Genomic DNA, 21,059 nt, shown 5'->3' with positions numbered 1-21,059 from the left:
ATGGAAAGCACACTAACAAATTTCATTATGATTTGTCATTACTGACTGATTCAAATGTATGAAAGCAGGAAATCACATTGTCTGTTTTGCTGGAGAATCCCTGATTTCATACTGTCACCCCAACCAAACCTACACCCTTGTAAACACCTCGTCCATTTGTGCCCGCAGATTTCCATTTCAACTTCACACAAAGGATTTAATGGATCTGAATGAGGTTCACATGATTTCCAGTTGTGACTTACAGCGGGAACAAATTCCCTAATTTCATTCCTTTTGCTCGTCATTGTTGTAATTTGAAGCTTTAAAAGAACGTCTTTTGCTCCAGCATGAGCACAGTGCTGTAGAATTATTGGAACATGTTTCAACTGCAGCGTGTTACAACCATTAAAGTGTGTCATGTTTAAGTGCTGTTTAATTCCAGACATATCAAATCTGAGAATAGAGTTCAGAAGACGAGCTGTCTCACAGGAGCCAGTATTACTCTGGTCTGCTGCCGTAGGAAAGCCCACATAGTAAGTTGTGATCGTGTGAAGATCCAAATGAACTTTTAAAGATATCAGACGTGTTACCTGGTGATCCTGCGAGCCTCCATGAAGCTGGGTGAATCTCTTCTTCTTTTGCGGATGGGTGAGTAGCTGCGTGAGCGGCGGCGGGCTCGGCTGTCGGTGTCAGAGCGGTTCGGGCTGTCCCTCTCTCTGCATGACACACAGAAATCGATCAGCAGAGCAACAGAACACCTGAGATAGAACAAAAAAAAAAGAACTAGAAGCTGACAGAAACGTGTTCCAGAGGGCGAGGGCTCACCTGGAGTTGTTCTGTCTGTTGTGTGGGGACTTGGCCTTGCTGGGGCCTCTGTCTCTGGAGGCGGAGCGTGAGGACGAACGCCCGCTGCTCCAGGAGCTGCTGCGCTGCCGGAGGTTGGGTTTGCTCCGGGACTCCTCTTTCTTCCTGCCTGATGTGTGTGAGTGGCGCCCTGGAGATGCTGATGGGCTCCGGTGGTGTGCCTGACCCCGACTAGAGCAGTGGTGACGCTTGGAAGAGTGGCCACCTTTTGTCCTGAGGTAATTAGGAGTATAATACAGCAAATGTCAAGTGGTTCTCTCTCAGTGGCACAGCTTCAGTGGAGAGTTCCAGCTGTGATGAAAGGCTACATGAAACCCTACAGTGAGAGACAAATGGAAGTCTTTGTGCTTACTTTCTCTGGTGACGAGAGTTCCTCCCTCTGTGAGTGTGGTTGTGCTGCGAGTGGGCCGAGTCGCTGCTGTGAGCAGGGGAGTGGGAGCTCTTATTCTGGCCTCTCTGGCTCCCTCTCCTCCCTGACGTCTGGCTCACGGAGCTCCCTACAGCTGCGTTCCTGCCATCCACACCCCCACCCTCTCCTGCTGCAAACATCTGTCCTGTTTGGCTCCTGCTGGGGGCGCTGTGGAGCTTGTGCTCTCTCAGCAGAGTGGACTGGAGGCTTGCAGAGCTAGCAGTCAGCAGATGGAGCTTCTGTAGAGAAATGATGACCAACAAAGGAAAAAAAAGAAAAAAAGAAAAAGGAAAGAAAAGAGCATTAGAGTGTTTCCAGGTAGGTGATTGAGTGCTACGGTGTACTTGCCAAAAGAAGGTAAACATCTAAAAGAAAAAGATCTAGGTTTTCTCCATATGGCTTATAGATAGTCCTCTATGGTGCAGCGCATGCAATACTTGGCATGCAAAACCATAATGAGTTGAAGAAATCATAATCGCAAAAACAAACAAAAATAACTAGGAGAAGGAGGAAGAGAGGGAAAAGAAATCAAACAAAACTGTGAACCAAATAAGTTTAAGAGCAGAGGCAGAAAGTACAGAGCTACAGATTTTGTAGAGTAGAAAAAGAGGACTTCTTCAGTTTTTTTTAGTAATGGTTAAAGAAATGAAACAAAACAGAAAGAGAAGACAACTTGACGGAACATCACAGAAATGGAAGGAACAAAATAAAGATCACAATTATTGAATCAATCGAATCAGAAAACAAATCGTCTGCTACTCAATTTTCTCTTTCTGGATTTTTTTTCCTGAAGACAATTGCTGAGATGTGAACAGCGACCCATTTTCTTTGTTTTTTTAATGGTTACTCTTGTTTAACTCCCTTCTGGTTAACATCCACTTACCAATAAAGTGGTATTCCCTCCTTTAGTAGGTAAGGTATGAAGAAAAGGGAAAAGTGGGGCAACATAAGTGCATCATTAGATTCACAAAATGCAAGAGAAAAAGACACAAAACCCTTCCCTGCCAGTGACTCATGAGACAATGCATGGAAATCAATGGAAAAGAACTCAAAAGCAAAGAGGAAAACCACAATGTGCAGGGAATCCCTCACACAGAGAGTAAATCCTCTGGGCCCAGTCACCTTCCTAAACATCAGAGAGCAACTGGCTGGCGAGAGTTCAAGGTACTTTCTTTACCATCCTTCTCTCCATGTAGTATCTACCACAGGGCAGAGGTTATTTTACTGCCTGACACCTTTACAGGCTAACTACTTTACCTTCTGCTGCTTACAATCAGTTTGTGGGCTCCTTGATCCAAGACACCTGTCGCTATCACAGCAGCAAACTTCTGTGCTCATGTAGGTACAGTATAGGGAGTCGTTGCTACATTACATAACAGCAAGCGTTGGGTTATTACTGAGACTGACATGGGTTCAACCACTTTTTATGGCTATTTGTTTGGGGGGGGGGTGTTGCCTGATACAAACCCTAAAAAAGCATTTGGTAAGTGAAACTTCACTGAAGTTGCATCTAACTGATAAAACACTGACAATGTTTAATGGACCGTTTGGGATTTTAAAGTGAAAAGCTACTTTTAGAGTCAGGACTGGACTCAGTTGCTTTGAAGGTAGCAATTTTGGAACTGACCTCTGTCCTAAAGGATAAGGCTGGCAATATTCTGTATTTTACTTATTGTCAATAAATACCACAAAAAGACCAAAAGCAACAATGACTTAATCCATGATCTTATTTCTCTGTGCCATGGAGCTCCACTGTTGGAAAGAAATCTTACAGACAGTCACATGGATTGTCCTGGTGCTAATCCAAAACTGAAAATAATCCCCAACAAATGCACTACTTTCTCCCATCTGAGGGATGAAATTACTGTGTTTAACCACTTACTGTGTCTGGCTGGTCTGCCAGTCAGCTGGTCCACTTTAGGTCCAGACTAACATCTCAACAACTATTGGATAAATTGCCATTACATTCTGTACGGTCCCCAGAAGATGTATCCCTCTTGCTTTTGGGATCTAGCACCATAATCAGTTCTAAATGTGATACATCCATTACTTTGGATTATGACCGAATACCTGCAAAACTAACACTCCCATCAGCCTCAGCTCTACTTTGTTTGTAGTGCTAATTAGCAAATGTGTATTATCAGACTGGTGCGTTGTTAGTTTAGGTCTTTTCAAAGGATCTGTTCATGGTAAGAAAAACAGAGAGTGATGCCAGCCTTTTCCTCTGAACTCTGTATGGTAGAGGGCGAGTTAAAATATATCCCAAACCTCTATTTTAGGCATTCAACAAAAATAGAGCTTGGATAAGTGATTCAACAGGAACTTGTGATGCACATTTATACACTGCTCATTGTTAGTAGGTGCTAAGAAGAGGGTAAATCTCCAAAAGGCGTTTTGTATGAAACCAAATACAGCTGGCTCTTCCGCATGCATTATTGTGTGCTGCCTGAACTGCTTCGTAATCTAAGATACAACAAAAGCACCACTGGTCTTGCAGAAAGAAGAGCTGTTCTCCACTAGAGAGACGACAACTAAGCGGTATAATAAGAAAACACACAACCACTGGTGTTTATGACAGTTGTTAGAAACAGTCGTGGAAATCAATATGGTGAAAATCATAAGACGAATGTACTAATTCACCGACAAACAGAGATGCTGGACAAACAGGAATGCATTCTACCAAAACAGAAAGAAAACAAAAGAAGAGAAAGAAATGGACCTGGAAGATAGAGCGGGATACTGGACTTCAGGATGAAGTTAAGGAGGAAAAAGAAAAACCAGAGCTCTACGTAATCCAATCTTTTAAGAGTCAAATCATAATTGATGAAGTTAGATTAATTTGGTTAAAGACCATTGGTAAATAACAGAAAGAGAGAGAGAGAGAGAGAAAGAGAGAGAGAAACATTGACGTCACTCAGGCTAGGGTGCTTGTCACATTCTCATCTGCATAAAGATCACGTGCGTAGGCAAAGCATTACCTACCTTCCATTTCAATCAGTGACACGTATGCAATATCAACAAAAAAAAGGAAAGAAAGAAAAAAGGAAAAAAGGAGAAAGGAATGTTCTCCGCAGCGAAATGGGAAAAAGACAATGACCTCTTTTAGTATCAAAGCTACATATTTTGTCCAGAGACTAAGGAGAAATAAACAAACCAAAAAAGCAAAAAGAAAACAGAGGGGAGAAAAGAAAAAAAATCCATATGGAATTCAAATTAAACTAAAAGTAGAAACAAAGGATGAGTCTATAAACTACATGATTTGCTTTGTCTTTTTCGCTTGTACAAATGCAGCCATATTTGTATCAAAAAGGGGGGGGGGTAGAGGTAAACGGATAGAGTTAATCGTCATATTAGTGGACATCCATGTAGAGTGGAGTATCTAGAAGGATGGGAGAGGGAGGAGGGGCAGAAGAGGAGGAGGGCATGCAGAGCTGGCAGATGTGAAAGATATGTGGGAAGAAAAATGCCAGGACGACAAGAGTGAGACGTGAGTCACACATGACACAGATGAACAGGTAGGAGGAGAGGAGGGAGGGTGGGGGAGGGGTCGAAGAGTGTTGGAGGGGCAGTCACCGCTAAGATGGACAACTAGAGAGTCAGCACATTTGAAAGGGACCCCAGTCACATTTTGGCCTGGGTCTTCTTCAGTAGCAGCACTTCTCTACTCTGTACTTTTGGACGTCAGCCCAGGTCTCTTCCAGGCAATCGTTTTTATTTATTCATCACTATGAACACAGGTACGCTAAGAGACGGCCTGAGGAGTTTTGTCAAATCTGCCGTTTAAACTGGGAACAGGGAGCTTGCATTCAAAATGGCTTGGGTCCCTTTAAAAAGACAGTCATGTTAAGAAATGTGTGAGTTGTCCGAGTTATTTTCAAGAGTCCATGTACTTGTGTTTGAAGACATCCATTAATAATGAGCAAGAGGACGACTAGTCCCATTTGGGACTGTCTCGTTCACAGTGTAGGGGACAGTCCTGGAGAGCACCTGTCCTATTGGAGCACCTGTGCACTGTTTATTGGAGATGGAGAAGTTCAGCACATGTATTTACAAAACTAGCCTGATGGCCTTGTCCTTGAAGCCTTCTCTCTCAAAACTGTGGTCAAGTTGCAGTTGACATCCATGTCTGTCCAGACTCATATAATACTCAGTATGTAGTGAAGACTCTGAAGGAATTTAATAAAAGGGATGGATGTTGCTGAAGAAGCAACACATGTTCAACCCAGCAGCACAGAGGATCTGTACAATCGGCACAGTCTGAAGGTGGACAGCCAAGATTACAGTCACCAGTTCTGTTCCTGAGTTATGGTGTTGAATAATGGCCAGAAAAGTGTTTTTGCAGAACATTATGATGTCACAGTGAAGCTGACCTTTGACCTTTGGGTGAAAATGTCACTTAACCTAATTTTACCTAACAGCAGAGCCTCCAGCCACAGCTATCACCAGTGTGGAGGCATTAAAACGAAGATATTAGAAAACACTGCAGATCAGCTTGTCCTTGAAAGTTCGGGAGTGCACCGTATTCTGTGACTTATTCTGGTGCACTAAGATGTGATGGACTCATTATTGCCCCCTGTGGCTGGAGAGCAGTAAGACAGACTGCTATGACCTGCGAGGCGAGGTGACAAGCTAGCACCACCGTACTGAGCTAATATGCATGTTTACTACTGTGCAAAGTATCAGTGACTGCAGGTCTGACCATGTGATTTTCTGAGTTTTTATTTGAGAAACAACAGCGGATGCATTGTATTAGAATGTAAATTACTCTTTACATTATTATCGAGGCTGTTCTTCACCTGACATCGCAGTTTTTACCTCGCTCTGCATCACTCTTAAAACCCCAACAAAACCAGTATGTTGGCATGGCTACACTTCAGTGTCAACTTGGTCTGTAGGTGATTGATTCCAGAAATTGGTTCCAGTGAACGCAATGTCAGACTGAAGATGTAAACGGAGTGTAATGAGTTGACACAAGGTTGTCGCTCAATAATTACAACATCATTGAGCTGTGCCCTCTTCATTATCTGATATTTGTCCAGACCTTACACTGTATATGCTCCTGACAGACACTGTGATTACTGCCTGAAGTGTTTCACTGGGTGACAGACCCACACACAAAGAATGTGAGAGTTGTGTATTATCAAGTAACTTAGAGAAGAGATCCTTCACTGGTTTTCAAAGGCTGATTCACAAGAGGTAATGCTTGATGACTATTCTTATGTATCTTTCCTTTTCTGTACAGATAATCTAAATTTTCCACAGACAGTTGTCACTGTTAACCTTGCATGGCTAGTCAGCAAGCAAAGCTACCAAAAACTACTGCTGAGGCCTTCATCTGTCTCCTTTGGTCATGTGATCATCGCAGGTCATAGCGGTCTGCTGAGTCTCCCATAAACAGCCAATATAACAACGGTTGGTGAGAGCCGCAGTTGCAGTGGGTGCACTTTATGCTTAATGAAATATTTTTAAAAGAAGGCTTCAAGGAGAGAGACTAACTTGTTGGCTTGGCAAATGCACTTCTGCTTAACTTCTCCAACTCTGATAAAGAGCAGTGCACAGCTGTTTCCCTGAGCTCCTCTATGGGAAGCATCCAGAACCGTCTCCCACACGGTGGATGAGAAAGATCCAAACGGGGCTAGAAGACGACTACAGGAACACAAACTGAGATGATAGATAGACAACCAGAGCTGCTATGCAGAACATTTGCTAAACCACACAACTGCTGCAGTAAAATCAAACTTCAGTTGCATCCAGGATCTGTCACACATAACCGTCTTCCTGTGCAAAGGTTTCAGTTGGGGGATTATGATAAAACAAATATTATGGCTTTTGGTGGAGATGAACAAGAGTTGCAACATCACCTTAAGCTACAAAGATGCTGCTTAAGAAGTGAGTCAATTAAATGCTCCTCTTTCTCTATGTCCCAACGGAGTGGCTCAAAAGTACATGATCAAACAGACCTCCCTGCCATTCCCCACTGGCCTGAGCGGCTGGAGTAGAAACAAACGTGAGGGACAGAAGAGATACTGCCACCTATGGGCAACATGCACATCGACATGGTAAAGTAAAGCAGTAGAGAGGAGCATGTGTTTAACTCCTGGTTTGGCAGGAGCTGATTGGACGCCTGGAGGAGAAGAGGATCTATCACTGAGCAGAGCATGTGCTTGAGAAGAAAGACAACTGTATTGACAAGAAGAAACTATTACACATACCCAGTTAACCTACTTGGTCCAGTTCCAAAGCATTTGAGTGCTTTTTATATAAACGAGACAGAAAGATTTTGGCATTTATTCATGGGTAAACACCACTTAAATTGATAAGGAAAAAAAGAAACAGTAATGAATGAAATAAGCAGAGAGAGAGAGAGAGAGAGAGAGAAAGAGAGAGAGAGAGAGAGAGAGAGACCAGATAAGACCTCAAAGACACATGCAAGCTGGGGTAGAAAACAGAAGACATCAGTACTCTGGAGTGAGTGTTTACAGGGTGTTTGCAGCCCATTTAGACGTGTATTCATCAGAAGAAGTTTATTTCACAAGTCATCCCTTTGGTCTAAGTCTTTTGTTGTATTCCATCATAACAGCTGTCATTCTACTACAGCTCTGATGATCAGCTTACAGAGCGGCAGAGCGAGGCTGTCTCCATCATGCTACGACGTGATTTAAAACTCATCACACACAGTTTCTTTCAGGTAATCAGAGACGAAAAGACATGGTTATTTTCAAAGGAGCCAAAAAACACAAGGAGGAGTTCCAAATTAAACCAGTAGGGAGGAGTGTATATGTGATTTATGACGTGCTAAAAAGTGTCCACCGTGCGACATGATATGCATTGAGTTGTGGCACAGCACAGTTTTAGGGCACAGCTCATTCTATGGAAGATATAAAATGTCTGGCATAAAATGCTTAAATAAAACAAGTCAAACAAAGAAGCAAAGTGAAAGACACGAGCACAGCAATATCTTTGTAGGAGGTGTGTGTTTGGATTTCAGCGAAAACTTCCAAACAATGTTGTCGAGGTGTGATTTATTCATTCAAGCCCTATCCTCCTCGACTTATCTAACAACAGACGAGGGAAGAGTGTGCGCAGGCCAATTGTTCTCTACAGCTCCAGATTTCCCCTTTTATAGCTAAACCACAAAATAAGAGACATTACAGAAGCTTCAGCTGCTTCCATTTCACTGTGACTTAGACGCACTGCGCAAAATTTACATCACAATAAAGACCAATTAATTCAAATACTAAAGCCATAATTGTCCTTTTCACAAGTTTTTCATTTACATGACAGTTAATTGGTAAAAAGGAAACATACAGAGCATATATTTGTATTGCAGCTGAGTTTATGTCTTTGTTTGGTTTGTTTTTATTTAGCATTTCCAGTCTTCCATACAGCCCCACACAAACAGCTGATATGGAGAGCTGCACTTTGTTCACAGCCCTGTTTTGTTACAGTTCATTTTGGCATGCTTGCATCAAGACTTTCCATCAACAAATTGGATTAGTCAGTTGAAGGAGGAATCACAGATTGTTATGACATTAAAGCACAATTAGCCGTCTGATCATGACTCCTGACTCAACACTGGCTAATTAAGACTTTATCTGCAGGAAAACTTCAGTTCAGTCATCACAGACACATTTCTCTTTGATATGTCTTCACGGACATTGACCTTCGGGGGGGAGCAAATGTTTGAAGTAGTCCGACCCGTCCCTGGCTCAACTTTAGTTTTTCTGATCTCTCAGCAATCACCCGCTCGCGAGAAACGACACATCTTTTTGCTCATTCATTTGGAGACATTGTGTGGCTCATATTTCCAGTCAAGGTGTGGTATGCTAATCTGGTGCTTCGACTCAGAGTGTGTGTGCAGAACAGAAACGCTAGAAGCTCACTTGTCTTTGCTCCCTCCCTCTGTTACCGGCAAACAACAAGGACAAACAAAAAAAATCAAGATGGCAGAGGAGTCAAAGAGAGCCAGAAACAAAGCAGCAGGAGCAGCAAGGATTACACAGGAGCGTCTTTCACACGTCAAAATAATAATATCAATCATAACTGGGCTACTACCTAGAAATAACTGAGAAAAGAATGAAAAAAATCTTTCAATATCAAAGGGGATGAGAATTCATGTCAACCAACACAAAAGAGCAAGACAAAACTCATTTGTAGAGACTGTCGTAGATATCGTTGGAGTGGGTGGGGAGAGGGTGGGGGTTTGGGAACAAAGTAGAGGAGATTACATACATCGTGCCCTTTCTCGCCCTCGGCGTGGTTGAGTCTGCCGGCCTTGCCGTTGCGGCTTCGCTGGGTGTGGTCCCCGTTGTGCCACGCTGAGGGAGTGTTGGGGCCCGGGGACAGCGGGGTGCTGGATGCTTTTTGTCCATCTATCTTGTGCTTGGAGTTCAGTCTGGAAGAGCAGAACCACACAGCAACACACTGGGTAAAGCATGAAAGTAAAAATTCCTTTCCTTTGACTTTGACTACTCTTGAATTAAAGGTTCCAGAGGGCTCTTAAGCAGGTAGAGTCGATATATAGATGTCTGCAGTACAGAGACAGAGGTGGAAACACGCCTTCTGAACCACGTTCTAGAGTGATTGAACAAAACAACGTTTATTATGATGAATAAGGTGAATCTGAATCAATATGTGTAATTCAGAACAGGGTCGTGCCAGTCGGCTCTTTGTAGCAGACAGAATTTACACCATTTTTTGCATTCATCCAAGGTGCAAAGAAGACGAATAAGGCTGCCCTGATTTTGTTTGCAATCACTCTCGGCTCCTCTTCAGTGTCTGCATTTGTCATCACATTTGTGATGTATCTCATCTGTCAGCGTCAGAATCATTTCCTGCTTCAGGTTAGTTTTCTTTTATGTTTCCACTCCAACCAACTTCCTATTATTTATACTGTGTTTAATAGATGGCGTTGTTTCATTTTTTAATTGCCACTGGATTGAGGTAATTGTTAAAATAAATGTAAATCACAGGTTGACAGACTGGCTGCTCCTGCTCAGAGCTGTGTGTGATGTTTTGTGTGATCACCGGAGAGTTGCTCTCAAATGTATTGCTGTGTGAAGTTTGATAAATGTCCTCAAGTGATGGCACCGGAGTCAGCTTCAGTTGAGACTGAAGACTACATGTTTGAAAGTGAGAAAAATCTGGGGGTTTGGAGTTAGAAAGAAGAGCGCTTACCAGACCTCTGTGGACCGCTCCCCATCTCTGCTTGAGGGATGCTCAAGGCTACATTACTCATTCCTAGCATAACATACCAAAATCTATCCAGGAGAGCAGCATTGTGGGTAATGTAGATGCCGCGTTTTGATAAAGAAGAAGGACATGTGGAATAAAAAAATGCGATATCTCTGGTTCTGCTGCATCCAGTTTGATCCTGTCTGAGCTCACTCTTTGCTGTAAGTAGCAGTAAGTTGCTTGATAACTGCCTTATTTTCACACTGCAAAGAACCTTTGAACTCATTAGTCTGCTCTGCTCATCATTCTTAAGTGTGAACACAGTGAATTCAAAAGAGAAATAAGGTGTTCATTGTTACATTAAACGACTAACAGTTTTACCAACGACAAATATGTGAGTGAGTGAGATATCACAGCCACTTAATGGGGGTTATTATAAGACAAACTGAGGAGCCCCATTTGTATCCTAATCTATCCCCCGAGGACTGAGACTAAATGAGAGAGAGACTGACAGTCACCCGGGCAACTGCTCCACAGCCAGCAGAACAACATCAGTGCATGATGTGGAGTGTACATGTTTGTGCGTGAGTGTGTGTGTGTGTGCGTGCTGAGGAGGCTACCTGGCAGGAGATTTGGAGGTGCTCCGAGTGGAGGACAGGGAGGCGCTACGGGAGCTACAGCAGCTGCCTTGACGCTGTGAACTCCTGCTGGGGGTCTCACCGGGGGACCTGATGGATGACAACCAAAGGACGGACACACACCACACACATGCATACATATACACACATAAAGCCATGTGTATGTACGCATACATCAAGGGGACACACATGCCACAGCAAGCTCAGTACTCTATCTCATGATATGTAAAACAGTTCATCCGCAACCAAACACTATCAATATATATTCTAATCAAGACAGAGTGCAGTGCATCGAGAGGAAATTGTGTTGAACTCACATAATGTTTAGAAGATGCACTCTGTGCAGTCATTCACATTCTGTATGAGTCTGAGACTGAGATAATGGAAGCAAAATGCCAGTATAAATTTATGAGGGACTGAACGTGATTCCAATTGTAGCCACTGTTGAGGACTGAGATTATTGTTCACTATTTGTTTTACTGTGTGCAGAGGACACATTGTGCTTCACTTATTCTTACACATTGCATACTTTACATGCACATGAAATTGTCCTGATAATGAATGTGATGCGCTGTTATGAGCAAACATACAGATTTTTCTGTCAGCTCAACATTGACATGTAAACAGTGTTAGTGATTCAACGTGTGTCTCACCTCTTTTTCTGCTTGTTCTTGTCTTTGTGTTTGTTCTTTGGGCTGCCCGATCTGAAACACACGTCACATGTAAAATAATGAAGCTGTGAACAATAAAGAGTGTTAAAAGGGAACTCAGTGTACCACTCACCCATATGGATTGCATTGCAGGAATGACAGTAACATCACACACACCGTACGCAGGAAAACTCATTTGCAGCATAGTGCTTTGATGCTATCATAAACAATGTGTTCAACAGTGCTGACCATGTTATGATGGATTGGTTTCACACACACCTGTATCTCCTCTTTTTCCTGGAACCTGATGCAGATCTATGAAGATAAAAACACCACAATCGTTAGAATGATGACAACTGCATCACATCCACTGAATAATGCATATAGATGATGGTACGACTGTGGAGCAGCAGCCATCTAAGAAGCCTGCTTACTGAGTGATCTGGTCAGCTTTTCCAGTTTTACCTTTTACACAGAAAAGGTGTTTTTACCTCACTCCATGTTCCAGATTTGAGGTGGTTCTGGGAGTTACTAAACCTGCTTCCTGAAATAAATTCTAGGACATTAGAGGTAATAATGCTGGAGGCTGAACCTAAAATCTAATCTGTGCTGCCATCAGTCTGTGTGCCACATGTGTTTATGTCCTTTTTGGATATTATCACCTCCAAAGAATATTAAAACTACATAAAGTCCCTGAATGTTTCCCCTGCAGTTGAGATTGATTTAACAGCAACATACAACTCAAATACTTAATACAATATCTTTACATATGATAACAAAAGCAGTATATGACTGCAGCATCCTGAACATCCCAATCAGACGCTGACACACAAAGCAGTGCCAGTCACCACAGACTATGAGCATGTTCAAGTAACTGTGAGCAGCAGGAGGATCATGTGTTTTCATGTGCCAAATCCTAAATAGAACATCAAATGAATGTGGATGTGAGCTCCCTCCTTGCTAACCAATCTCAATCATATGCATGCATCCATATGTGCAGAGCCGTCCCCAGGGAGCTCTCGCAGCAGGCTTTTTCAGTTGGTATTCTACAGGTGCAGGATGTCACGCTTATTTTTTTTATTTCTGGGTGTAGAAGATGCTTTGACCTGCGACGAAGCAGGAATAATAAACTGAGCTTCAGTTTGCCTTCGACCACATATTTGAATACACTGTTCTGATGGGAAGGCTGGCCATTCCCCAGTCCTCAGCATTCAACTGACACATAACCTCCATATCACTTTCACCCTCATTGCAGTTTCCATGGTGATTAGTCAGGCCTGTCGGTGAGAGCTATTTTCCTGAAGAGCCCTACATCTCCTCCGCTGTTTTACACACCTACAGCATGCAGTGGAGTGGGAGGGAGTGCCAGCACAAAGTGTGTTGATTCTCTGAGAGGGGAGTAATAAAGCTGTCACAGTAATGTATGTGGCTGATATGTGACTCAGAGCTGTGGCCCCAGTAGCAGCCCATATTTCCCCACTGGAGGGAATCAACTGGGGACTACTGTATATGAGATGTTATTGGGGAAAACTCATTATTCTTCTCTTCTCTAATGCACTCTGGTCACAGCTAAATCCATCACCCAAACTTCGACTACAGGGATGCGGGTTGCAGATGTGCAACATATGGGCATGTTATTTTAAATTTGTACAGTGAAAAAAAAGCAGCGGTATGAATTTTAGCAAGACAGGATCAAAGCAATCTCCCCCTCCCCTTCTAATGTGCACCTTAAAAAGGAGACTAGCATCAAGGGAGGCGGGCCTCTCTGGGGAGGAACCCTGCGTGCTGCTCCCCCCTCACCTCATTTATACATTATTCATATATCAACAGTACCTGCAATGCAGAGCAGTTCTGGTAGGAGGTGTGGGGGTGAGGAGGGAGGATGAGAGGGACTTGGATGTGTGTGGATGGATGAGAGGTGGGAAACATGAGCGGGGCAGTGCAGCGATGCTCAGCTATTTGGTGAGAGGCTCATTTTTCTTGTGTTGTGCGCCCCCATACAGGCCGGGTTATCAGAGCAACACATTTAGCCCCGTTCCCCCCAAGTCAGGCGCAGAATGAGAGAGATTGGAGGAGGAGGAGGAGGAGGAGGAGGAGGAGGAGGAGGAGGAGGAGGCAGAGTGCTGCAATTGCTTATTGTCATTATATCCTGAGGCACGGCATGAGCATTTGTTGATGATCTCTTGTTACTTCTTACCTCCTCCCTTTCATCAATTCTCTTTCATCCTTTTCTTTGTCTTCCTGTCCGTCTCCCTTACTCCTTGTCTTTTTTCCATTCACTCTGCGATTATTTGAATCCTGCCGTTCTTCCCCGTATGCATCCATTCTCTTTCTTCCCCTTTTGTTTTCTCTCGCCTTTCTCCCTCACTTCTTCCCTTTCATTTCATCCTCTTATAATTTCCTTTGTTCCTCTCCTCCTTCAATTCCCTTTTCTTCTCATCTTTCTTCCTTATTTCTCCTTCAATTTTTCTTCCTGTCTCTCTTCATTTCTATCTTCTCTTGCTAGGATCATGTCTTTACTTCCCTCTACTTCCTGTCTCCTCTCCTTTCTCTTTCTTCCCCTCTTCCATTCCTTTTTCTTGTCCGTCGTTCACCTCCATCACTGTGAGAGCAACTGTTGACAAACCCTTGAAAAGTCTGGGTTTCTTTCTTGTGATGGCACTCACTCACAGTATGCACACACTCACCTGTCTCGCTTGTGTTTCTTCCCACTCTTTTTCTTCTTCTCTCTATGAGTGGGTGAGGAGCTGCCAAACCTATCGATGGAGAGAAGAGAAACATTTGCATGCCATGACTGCAAAATGAGCCCTGGATTTCTGTTAAACTCTGGTCTTTCATTCATCATTGTGTTGCGTTACATTACACTTCAGAGGGATCATTGTTAGCACAGGTGTCATTCACTAACAGCTCAGCTGATTTTTCTCACCACCTCTTTGTCCCCACTTCTCTTTATCACTCTTTTATCTTCTTATTCTTTCTTCTCTTTTGCACCAATGCAGCTTCTCCCTCTCTCTCAGCCTTTCACTCTCTATTTCTTTTGCTGACCTCGTCAAAAGAAAGTGGAAGATGAGACTATGCTCTGCTAATGACTCCCTACAGATTTTTTCCCCTTTCCACAATAGCAGTATCTGATAGCTCATTCACAATATTCACACCAAAATAATTGGAATCCCATTTCACAAAACCACAGTGTAATTATTCTGTCAACGCGGCTAAAAAGAAAAATTGAACCACTTCATCATGGAAGCTGTTTCTACTTACCGACTCCTTCGGCGGCCAGATTTCTTCTTCTTCCTTTTCTTTGGACGAGGGGATGGAGAACTGCTTGATTTCCTCTTCACTCTGAATTGGCCACAGGAAGAGAGAACAAGAGGGAGAGCGAAATCAAGAGCGAGCACAAATAATTTGCAAGTGATTGTTATCATACAATGTTCGGAAAGAATACATTTCTGATTGTACTTGTTTGCTGCTATGCCGACAAAAAGCCAATAAGTGCCCATTTGCTCATTTCCCCGATTCATTCTGCCAGAACACACAACATTCTTGAATATATCTTACAATGGAAACAAGAAATCGCTTCGAGGAAATTACACTTAATCTTTTCTGCTAAGTGACACACAAAGAAAGTACAATCTAAATGACCATCTACATTACGGCTTTCAAACAGAAATAATAACGGGTGTTTTTCTGCGGGTGCATGCTGCTCCTGGCTGGTGGGAGTGTTGCTGGAGGATTTGAAGAGCCTGAGATCAATTTTATGTTTATGGATATCATCAAAGGAAACAGCCAGAGGCCATGTGAAGGAGGTAATAGGTGGTTGATTTAATTCACCACTTGGGGGGTAAGAGCTGGTCAACACTTCACCATCATACAGTACGTGTGTGTGTATGAACACGTGCTTTACCTGTTGTCGCTGTGGTAATCATGGTCATAGTCTCCATCTTCATAGCCAACCAATTCAGGGTCCTCTCCATACTCATCAGGCTGATAGTGCAGGTGGTTGACCCTAAAAACACAGGAGTCCGCGACCATTAATGTGCATGATTCAGGGATCACCAGAAGCAGTGGGATTGGTCCTCTGGGGACCATAAATGCCAATCTGGATCAAAGTGGTGGACTGATCTTGCCATCCCTTAAGCAGCACTGCTAGCTAAAAATATTGTAATGTCATACAGAACGTACCTAACGTGTACATCCACCTGGCACCTAACTTGGGTTTAAAAACAATAAAAATGTCAAACTCACACACTCAACTTTTTTGTGACTGTAGTTCTAGACTGACATTAGTAATCTTCTCTCACCCCAGCAGTGAGAATATCATCATCTCTCTCACTCTTACAGCTCAGCTTGTGGGATTCATATCTTCCCACTGGTTTCTCACACATACTGTATTTTATATACAGACAGATGGCAGCAGCCTCCTCCCTAATCCTCCCTGCCCCACTACCCCCTCCACTCTGATGTGGCCTCCTCTGATCCACCAGATCTGACCTTGCAGGCTCCATGTGGACTAAAGCAAGGAATAAAAAAAACACACCACACTGACTATTTTTCCCTTATGCAGTCCTATCTCTCTGACCTTGTCACATTCCAGTATTGTTACAAACCCAGCAGGTGATGCGCTGGGCTTCCTGGTATTTTTTAAACAGAGATGTGGTGTATTGAAATATATGTTGCGTTACTTGGATTAGAGTGACAGAAACATAACCTCGATGACTGACCATGCAGCCTCAATTAATGGGAGAGAGATGAAAACAGGCAGGAGTAATGAGACGAAGAGGGTGAAGAGACACGCGGAAAGAAGATGACAAGGCAAAGGAGTGTGCATCTCTAGTTAGGAGATCAAACACACATGGGGTACACTGTAAGAGCACATTTTACATCTGATCAAGAGGGAAAAAAGACAACATAAGGGGTGTAAAATGTCTGGAAGGAGAGTGTCTAGTGGATTTGCACAGGGCACAGGCCTGATGGTTAGTTAGGAAGAGATGAGGCAACAGAGTCCTTAATTGGCTGAGCACCACTGGGCACAGCAGGGAGGCCAAGTACCAGCAAAACAACGTAACTTCACAATGACAGCTCATTCTGTGTACATACACAGAAAAGTGCTGGAGCCCAACACACACATTGCAGTGCTCACTCTAATGAATAAACCTGCATTACAGAAATCATGTTAATTCAAACCTGAGCAACAAAACCAGCAGTCTCAGAAAACAAGTGAAATGGGGGAAGAAGTGAACACCTGTAAGCAGTGTGGTGGTGACAGAGTGAGAGCTTAACAAAGTCTCTGTGAAGACAGTCGCTGTTCCAGCTACTAACACATTTTATCACTGCAAAAAGAAAAAACAGCTCATTTTTAATATTGAGCTGAGAAGAGGGACCCCCCCCCCCCCCCACACACACACACCCACCCACACACACACACACACTGGTAGGTGAGGATTGTGGCTGTAGCATAACTTCAAAACCTGCAGTCACTACACAGGGTATAAAAAAAAGAGACAGAGAGAAGCCAATGCTGACAGCAGAGATAACACGTTAACAACAGCTTTGTTCCAGTCATTAAGTTTTCAGTTTTAATACAAAGTGCTGTAGCGGATGCTGATTTGTCTTGTCCAGGAACACGCTTCATTTTTTAGAAAACAAATGAAAGAAATGCTGAATGAGAGACTGGACAGAACTACAGAAGCTAGTAGAACTGAGTTAAGCAGCATAGTTAAGCACCAAGACCACTAAAACCAAAATCAATTGGAAAATGAGACCTTTACATTTACGACACTTGTTGAAATTACATTTAAAATCTCAGTTCGGCCTTTTAAAAACAACATGTTTCACTTTAGCTGCCAGTCTTCGAGCCTTCTTCCTCACACTAATGTCCCCGTAGGTCCAGGAATGAATCACTGCCAAAAAGAACAATTACCAACAACTGAAACTATCTAGTGGTGCCCATACTTAGTCATTAGTCATAAATCGAGTAATTCCCCATCTTGTCTCTCATCTCTTAATTGAAGCCATGCTCCAATATGCCAGAGACATCTGTCCAGCCTGGGCGTGATCAACACAGTGTCCCTGTTAGAGAGATGAGTGACTGTCCCTGTGCTTAATGGTGCCCTGGTGAGGCAAGAGACTTCCTAACTCAGCCACTGTCCCTGGGACCTGGCAGTGATGGACTACGGCCAAGGCCTTCCTCAGGGCCACAGCACAAAGTAATGCAGCTCATTCATATCCTCTCTCAGACAGCCACTTGGCCACTGAAGGTAAGGATATATTTCTATTGCTGCAGAGAGTTATAGTTTGTTATTTTGGGAGGAGGTAGGTAGGTAGGTGGAGGTCGGATTGATTACTCCTCAGCATGAGGGTGGGCGCAAATCTAGCAGCTGCTTTATGTGGTAATATTACGATGAAGGATTGACCGGGCTGGAGGTTTAAGCTGAGCTGATCAATTCTGTGATCATCGGGAAAAACCTTGATGTTCCGGATGCACTCAGATTAGATATCTGCACTACAGTCGAATAGTAGGTTCACTTTTATTGAAATGAAATACATTTCTGTTATTTCTAATGAAGAACTGGCTGCCTCAGGCATTTCAGATATTGAGTGGCTATGTTAAGCCCAGGGTCTGCTTCCCCACTGATCCTGCTCTGATCAGACTCTCTGAGCATCAGCCTGAATGACTCAGAGAAGCTTTACACACCGCATTCCTTCTCTCCTTCTGTGTTCCCATCCATTCTGCAGGAAATCAATGTGGGACATCGGTAAACAGAGTTATGAGCTAGCACATCCATGCTCACTGCTGGCTGTTTATTGCTAGCGTGTGAGCATTAAGCTACAGCTGAGGGGCCCAGTCTGTCAATAGTAATAGCCCCTGTGGAAAAGATAGCATCTGAATACAACCTCCAGCTCCAGCTGAGCCAACTCAAACACACTGAAGGTGTGCGTTTGAGGTTATGAAGGAGCCTCATGTCATTTTGCACATCTACATATTTTTGTCTATAATCTTATATTTACAAATATCTCTTTATGCTGGAAGTTGTGAGGCATCACTTTGAACCTTCATTTCAATGAGATTAACTGTTACGGGTCACAGAATAAGGTTATAGGCATACAGGAGGATCCACAAAGCTCACAGAGTAAAATCTGTGGTTCTTTCATTCAAACTGGTTTCTAACACATTTATATTACCCTTTGACTACTTCTTAGAAACATCACACTGGAGTTCATCTTACCTTCATTTATTATATTTGCTCTCTAGTTTCTTCTTAGACTGTCGATGTCACACACATTTGCAATACCTTTCAAATTTCAATCGAAATATTTCATTTCAGAAGAGGTCAAATTAAAGCTGCAGTAGGTAACTTGTATAAAAGAATTTTTTTGTCATATTTGCTAAATCTGTCCCTATGCCCAGACAGCAGTACATGAAACATGTAATCTGTGAAAAAAAACGCTCCATTGGTCCCACCTACTGCTCCTACTGCGATTTGCAAGAATCCACCGTGCCCGACACAAAACAACCAATCAGAGCCAGAGGAGCATCTGAGGGAGTGTCTGACAACTGTCAATCACTACTCACATACACTGCGAACCGCCCCCTCTCTCCACTCATACTGCTGGCTGCGGCTCAGTCAAACAGCTCTGTGAGCAGCATCAGAAGGCTAGTGAAAGCTATGGTGGAGCAACAGCCACCCACAAAGAAGAAACTGTCCATACCGCCGCTGCCAACAGCAGCATGTACGGCTAAGACAACAAATAACCAGAAAGCTAATATGGTGATTGTTACAGTAACACTCTGCAGCACATATGGTATGTTAGTGACTGTGATGTAGCGGCTGGGCAGAGTTAGCTTGTTTCCAATGCTAAGGCTAACGTTACTGGTTGTCAGGCAGCCGTGTAGACGCCGCAGGGAGGAGGGGCTTGGAGGCAGGGCATGAGTGCAGTGGAGAGGGAGGGGGAGTGACGTGGAACTGTGTTGGTTCAAATTTTCAGGCTAAGTCTGCTCTCTTCTCCATCTTACCTACTGCAGCTTTAAACAAGACTTCAAGTCTGCATGCAAGCAGATCTGTGAGACTGTGCTGAGGCACAGTGGTGCTCTGAGCTAAACACTATCAGTATGGTAACATGCTCTCAGAAACAATGCTGATAAGTACGCTGATGTTTGGTAGCCATAATGTTGCCACCTTCACCATCTTAATTTAACATGTCAGGAACATGTAACATAGCAACATGACTAACATTTGCTACTTAGCATCACACTCAAAGTTCAGGTGTGTCTGACGGGAATGTCATCAGTTGTGAGTGTGAAAAGAAAATCAAATTGGTGCTAGAAAAAAGTCTGAAAATCACCAAAGTTATTACAGTTCATCCTGAAGGGGACATGAATGCCTGTACACAACATCAAGGCCAACCATGTGATAGCTGTGGAGACATTTCACTCTGAACCATTAGGGTGGTGCTACAGGAAAAGTCAGGGCATCTCCAAAATCATTAGGCTTCATACTGAAAATCTGTCGGTGGTGCTACAGGAAATGTAAGTGGATCAACAGTGTCATTAAAATTGATCCTCTGGGGAGCACAGACGTCTGTACAAAATTTTATGGTAATTAATCTAATAGTCATTGAGACATTTCAGTCTGGACCAAAGTGGTGGACCGACTGACACTGTTGTTCATAGAGCTATGCCACTAGCATGCCTAAAAAGGACCGATGGCCCAAAAACAAACCAGGAAACTAGTTTGATAGACACAGAGGGCAGTGACAAAGCCTCTCCATTAATGTGAGATCACTTGAACATGCATACTGATGGCTGTACAGCATGTGAACTCATGTGAGGGTCCCTGACCTTTTCATGAGGGGACTGTTGATTTGCTTATGGCTGATGGCAGTGAGCATCAGGAGAGTCAGTCAGTTAGGGCATATAGCACAGTTTTGCTGAGGAGCTAACCCATGGCATCGACTGAGGCAGGCTTAAGATTTAGGCACTTCACATGTAACGGCACACTGTTGGGCAGAGGGACGAAGTCTGTGGCTGTGTGTGTGTGTGTGTGTGTGTGTGTGTGTGTGTGTGTGTGCGTGTGCGTGTGTGTGTGTGTGTGTGTGTGTGTGTAAGGGCCTGGGCGAGTGCTGAGTGTGAGGGGGAGTCAGGGGATAACAACCCTGCAAATTACAACCATCTTCAATTTTCCACATCAAGGCCTTTCTGGGGAGGGAAAGCTGCAGAATTTGAGGCAAGCTCTGACATCCCAAATTGACCCAACTCAGAAGTGCACTTGAGATTGAACTAATGTGAAAAGCAAGACAAACAAAGCTTTCTATATTTTCATAGTTTACTTGCTGTGGACCACAGAC

At 43.4% G+C, this 21,059-nt stretch overlaps 1 protein-coding gene across 2 annotated transcripts in view; it reads right to left on the bottom strand.

The window, feature by feature from the left end:
• srrm3 (serine/arginine repetitive matrix 3) overlaps positions 1–21,059 on the bottom strand; it is a 69,320-nt gene that overhangs the window by 3,981 nt on the left and 44,280 nt on the right. Inside the window, exons 4-13 of one of the 2 annotated variants that reach the window (XM_070982279.1) lie at positions 15,619–15,720; positions 14,976–15,056; positions 14,402–14,470; positions 11,994–12,029; positions 11,718–11,768; positions 11,047–11,154; positions 9,485–9,647; positions 1,196–1,491; positions 805–1,056; positions 570–695 (exon numbers count right to left, since the gene is read on the bottom strand). In XM_070982279.1, coding sequence (XP_070838380.1) covers positions 570–695; positions 805–1,056; positions 1,196–1,491; positions 9,485–9,647; positions 11,047–11,154; positions 11,718–11,768; positions 11,994–12,029; positions 14,402–14,470; positions 14,976–15,056; positions 15,619–15,720 — 1,284 coding nt within the window. The remainder of the gene's footprint in view (positions 1–569; positions 696–804; positions 1,057–1,195; positions 1,492–9,484; positions 9,648–11,046; positions 11,155–11,717; positions 11,769–11,993; positions 12,030–14,401; positions 14,471–14,975; positions 15,057–15,618; positions 15,721–21,059) is intronic. The other variant, XM_070982280.1, reaches the window with a different exon arrangement.

Source organism: Chaetodon trifascialis, chromosome 16 (assembly GCF_039877785.1).
Source record: "Chaetodon trifascialis isolate fChaTrf1 chromosome 16, fChaTrf1.hap1, whole genome shotgun sequence".
Classification (NCBI taxonomy): Eukaryota; Metazoa; Chordata; class Actinopteri; order Chaetodontiformes; family Chaetodontidae; genus Chaetodon; species Chaetodon trifascialis.
This window is presented reverse-complemented; position numbering and strand designations above follow the sequence as displayed.